The sequence below is a fragment of the Perognathus longimembris genome, chromosome 8 (genome assembly GCF_023159225.1).
Source record: "Perognathus longimembris pacificus isolate PPM17 chromosome 8, ASM2315922v1, whole genome shotgun sequence".
NCBI classification, from domain to species: domain Eukaryota; kingdom Metazoa; phylum Chordata; class Mammalia; order Rodentia; family Heteromyidae; genus Perognathus; species Perognathus longimembris.
Genome location: NC_063168.1, coordinates 58,493,033 through 58,498,236, shown reverse-complemented (window position 1 = coordinate 58,498,236; position 5,204 = coordinate 58,493,033). Strand labels below are relative to the sequence as shown.

Genomic DNA, 5,204 nt, shown 5'->3' with positions numbered 1-5,204 from the left:
GTAATTCTAGCTACTCAGATGGCTGAGAACTGAGGATGATGGCTCAAAGCCAGCCTGGGCCAAAAAGTTCATGAGATGCTTATCTCCAAAAAATGACTCAGAAAAGCCAGGAGTGCTGCTGTGGCTCAAGTGGTAGAGTGCTAGCCTTGAGCACAAAGAGGCTCAGCTCAGGGACAGAGTCCAGGCCCTAAGTTCAAGCCTCAGGACTGACAGAAAGGAAAGGGGGGTGGAAGAAAGAAAGAAAGAAAGAAAGAAAGAAAGAAAGAAAGAAAGAAAGAAAGAAAGAAAGAAAGAAAGAAAGAAAGAAAGAAAGAAAGAAAGAAAGAAAGAAAGAAAGGAAGGAAGGAAGGAAGGAAGGAAGGAAGGAAGGAAGGAAGGAAGGAAGGAAGGAAGGAAGAAAGAAAGGAAGAAAGGAAGAAAGGAAGAAAGGAAAAAAGGAAGAAAGGAAGGAAGAAAGGAAGGAAGGAAGGGAGAGAAAGAAAGAAAGAAGAAAAAGAAGGGAGGGAGGGAGGGAGGAAGAGAGAGAAAGAAAGAGAGAGAGAGGAAGAGAACAAGCAAGCAAGAAAGATGTTGGCACTCTACCACTTGAGCTGCAATTCCACTTCCAGTATTTTTCTGGTTAGTTGGAGATAAGAGTCTTATGGACTTTACTGCCCAGACTGGCCTCGAACCTTGGTCCTCCCCTAGTCATTCACATATAGAGGCCAAAGGAGGCTATGAATAGGAGTGGTGGGCAAAGGCTCAGTAGCTATGGACAGATGATCATATAAAATAATATTCTATTAAATGAGCTCCAAAAAAAGGAAAAAAGAAACATTCTTTAATTGCCAGTGTTGCTGTTTATGTTTTCTTTTCCTTTTGCCTTGTTTGTTAGTTTGTTTGTATTTGGGAGGGAAAAGAAGGGCTCATAAAAGGTGTAACAAAGATGAACAAATACAACAGTGATACTCACTAGACACTATGTGGAAAATGAACTGGATTTCTTATGGATGAGGATGGGAGGGAAAGACTGGGAGAGAGCAACAGAAAGGGAGACATGGTTCAAAAAGAATTTTACTGATTGTACCTGATTCATGTGATGGTAACTCCACTGTATATCAACTATACAAAAACAAAAAGCAAAACAAAACTTGATACTCAGACCTCCACAATAGATAGGATTATAGGTGTGAGCCACCAGCACCCAGGTTTTAATTTTGGTTTTGGTTGCTCTACATAAAAAAAAGCAAAACCTTGGGCTGGGAATATGGCCTAGTGGCAAGAGTGCCTGCCTCCTACACTTGAAGCTCTCGGTTTGATTCCCCAGCACCACATATATGGAAAATGGCCAGAAGGGGCGCTGTGGCTCAAGTGGCAGAGTGCTAGCCTTGAGTGGGAAGAAGCCAGGGACAGTGCTCAGGCCCTGAGTCCAAGGCCCAGGACTGGCAAAAAAAAAAAAAAAAAAAAAAAGCAAAACCTCATATTAAACATTTTGGACTATAAGCTGCATGCTATGTGATCTCAGGCAGATCACCAAATACCACACCTAAGCCAGACTGAAACTGAAGGCATGAAGACTATAGCCCCACAGATTTGAAACTGCCAGTATATAGTATGCATCTTGGAGTTTCCTAGCATAATAAGCACATCTGGTGCCCAGCCCAGGTCCTCTTTTCTAGGATGGGCCCAGGGGGGGGTCAGTGCTGTGTTATCCACTAACACCTTCCACTGCCCACCCCCCCTTGCCGCCGTTGAAGAATTGACCCTTCCAGTGTTCCATTCTCCTGGGCAGCAACGGATTAACCTCAGAGTACAAAATGTCAGCTCCTTGCTTCAAGGTGAGGACACCTGTGTGATACCGTTTCTATCCCAGGGCATTCTGTGGGATCCAGCTCAAGCTGAACTCCAGCTAAAACCTCATCCTTGCATCAGCCCCCAGCCACGAGGTTCCGCTTCTCCTTCCCTTTTCTCAGGAAGGTATTCTCTTACCAAATCCCTGTATATCCCAAGCATCACTTAGGCAGTGCTTGCTTATAGGGAGCCTGACCCAAGGCAGCTAAGATTCTACAGAGAAGAAACATCAGGGACGAGTAAAGGCAGGAAGACAAGTCAGGTGCCTGCTGTACCATCCCAGTTAAGAAATGTTGGAAGCATGGTCACCCCTGAGGTTTTAAGATGGAGACACTTTTAGAGGAAGTGTCCCGAGCAAGAGAAGCAGTCCTAGATGCCCACTTTCTCATTCTGGCTTCCAATCTGGGCAAAGAGAAAGGAATGCAGCTGCGCTCTTGTCTCAGCTCATTCGCTATGTTAAGATACGTTGAAGCTCTACTGACATATATAGGTGTAAACCCACTAGAAGCTGAAGAATTCATCCGTGACGGAGAGAGTTCTGATTTGGAATTCATCGCCTATGACTCCTGGACAATACTGGGAAAAACAGCAGAAAACACCCTTAATAAAACCCACACGTTCCACTTTCTGTTGGGTTCAACACAAGGAAAGTCCTCTGTGCCAAAGCCTCGAATTGATCGTCTGAGAAGAGCCAGTACCATAGAAGAGCAGTGGGCCTTGCCTGCTCAGTTGAAATGTATGGAAGAGTCTCATCAGGAAGCAACAGAAAAAGAAGTAGAAAGAATCTTGGGATTGTTGCAATCATATTTTCGAGAAGATCCTGATATTACAATGTCCTTTTTTGACTTTGTGGTCGATCCACATTCTTTCCCCCATAGAGTGGAAAACATCTTCCATGTCTCCTTCATTATACGGGATGGCTTTGCAAGAATAAGACTTGACCAAGACCGATTGCCAATAATAGAGCCTGTTAATATTAATGATGAAAGTGAAGGTATTAGTCATCACACCCAAATGAGGAATCAAGGAATTCTAGCTTTGAGTTACCGTGACTGGGAGGAGATTGTGAAGACCTTTGAGATTTCTGAGCCTGCAATTGCTTTGGGTCAGAGCCAGCAGAGGCTAAGTGCTTGATGCCACTAAAGGATTCCTCTGGATTGTGAAATCCCAAAAGGAACGCATGTGTTGTACATATTGTATGATTAAGCATTTTAAAAGATAGATTGTTTTAGCAAATTGTAGCTTTTGATAGTTAATGGGTTTGTCATAATTGTCTTTGATTAAAGGAGATTCACTGCCATACAAATAATTGTATATAACAACAACAACAAAAATGTTGGTTTGTGTTTAACAAAATGTATACCAGGAGGATGAAACGTGTTCATGGGCTGAGAGGACAACCAGAGAGAAGGGCACGTGAGAGAAGGAGGAAAGGTGAGAAAATGCAGTCATTATATTCAATTTAGATTATGTAAAAACTGAACCACATAACTTGAGGGTAGGGGTGTGGTGAGGAGAGATGGGGAGAATGATGGGAGGGGTGATATTGATCAAGATTCATTTTTACTTATAACCTGACTTCTAGAATTGAAACCCCTTCATATAACTACTTAATGAAAATAAAGATGTTGTTTGTTTTTTTTAATCATTCCTGTTACCCTAGCTACTCAGGTTTGAAGCCAGTCTGGGCAGGAATGTCTATGAGACTCTTACATCCAATTAACCACCAAAAACCTGGAAGTAGAGCTGTGGCTCAAATGGTAGAATGCTAGCCTTGAGCACAAAAGCTCAGGGAGAGCACCTAGGCCCTTATTCCAAGCCCTAGGAGTGGCACAACAAAAGGAAAGAAAGAAACAAAGAGAGGGAGGGAGGGAAAAGGAAGGAAGGAAGGAAGGAAGGAAGGAAGGAAGGAAGGAAGGAAGGAAGGAAGGAAGGAAGGAAGGAAGGAAAGAAGGGAGGGAGGGAGGGAGGGAGGGAGGGAGGGAGGAAGGAAGGAAGGAAGGAAGGAAGGAAGGAAGGAAGGAAGGAAGGAAGGAAGGAAGGAAGGAAGGAAGGAAGGAAGGGAAAGAGAGAGAAAAGGGAGGTAGGAAGGAAGGAAGGGAGTGTGGGGGGAGGGAGGGAATACTGGCTCTCTGTTCTACTGAAATTTCCTGGCTGAGGAAGGTGCTAATAGTAGCCACAATAAGCTCATTAACTCAGTTGCATATGTTATCATGGATATGGGTCAATCTTTCTTTACTCCAGTGAGGCTAGTGACCAGAGAAAGACCAAAGCAACAACAGCAAGCACTTGATTTGCCAAGCAATCACATCAGAAAAACAGATCACATTCCAGTTTAATGAAACTTAAAGTCGCTGTGGAGACCCAAAGCCAGGTCTCTTGATTTAGAATGTTGTTGATTACACATAGACCCTTCAAGAGAAAATCTGCAATCTTGAGCCCCCTTCTTCCTTCCAACTGCCCCCAACAGCTTCCCCTGGAGCTGGCAACCATTCTAAGAATGTAACTTAAACATAACTGGAAGCTAAACTTAGTTCACATCAGAGGCATCAAAAATGTAGCCCCAACTTGATGGGTCTTGAGCTTATCTATAATTTCAGCGAACATGGGGAGTTCCTGCCTTTAAATACATCAGTGTTTCTTGAGCAGGTCTGTGGAGATATCCTCGGGAATTTTGAAGTACTTGCTTTAAGAATACTTGCCTATTTTAATTTTTTATGATAAGCCTTAAAAGATTAATCGAAGTAGATTCTGTATCTCTTGGAAAGCCATTGGTAACTGAACACTGCCATGAGAACTCTATGTTACTGTGATCATTGGCACTCAGGGACTGCCCAGAACTACAAGTACTGTGAGTGGGTTTTTTGTTGTTATTGTTTTGTTTGTTTTTTGCCAGTCCTGGGGCTTGAATTCAGGCCCAGGGCTCTGTCCCTGGGCCTCTCTGTGCTCAAGGCTAGCACTCTACCACTTGAACCACAGCACCACTTCCAGCCTTTTCTGTTTATGTTGTGCTGAGGAATCAAACCCAGGTTATCATGCATGCTAGGCAAGCACTCTACAGCTAAGCCACATTCCCAGGCTGCTACAAGTGTTTTTTATGTATGGTCTCTCAAGCTGGAAATTTATAGATGTACTGTCATGAACTCAGATTTTCCAAATTGGGGAAAGATTGAATAAGAAGTTTATTTCCACAGGTGGACAATACTTCTCCATTCCAATTGCAACATGATAGCTAACAAGGAACAGGTGTCCTGGTTTCTCTGCCATCTCTCACATGACAAAGGACTCCCCATACATGATAGGGTCACCTGTGAATGTTCAAACACCATCAAGAATTCCTGTCCCAGAGCTGCTCCAGCTCATTGTGGCTCTTA

The 5,204-nt window shown here is 43.4% G+C and overlaps 1 protein-coding gene across 1 annotated transcript; it reads left to right on the top strand.

Moving 5' to 3' along the window:
- The first annotated feature begins 2,154 nt into the window (after nucleotides 1–2,154).
- Nucleotides 2,155–3,139, top strand: LOC125356000 (non-structural maintenance of chromosomes element 4 homolog A-like). Its single transcript, XM_048352225.1, has one exon. It carries the CDS (start codon nucleotides 2,155–2,157, stop codon nucleotides 2,962–2,964), a length of 810 nt encoding a protein of 269 aa, XP_048208182.1. The 3' UTR covers nucleotides 2,965–3,139.
- Nucleotides 3,140–5,204: the final 2,065 nt, after the last annotated feature.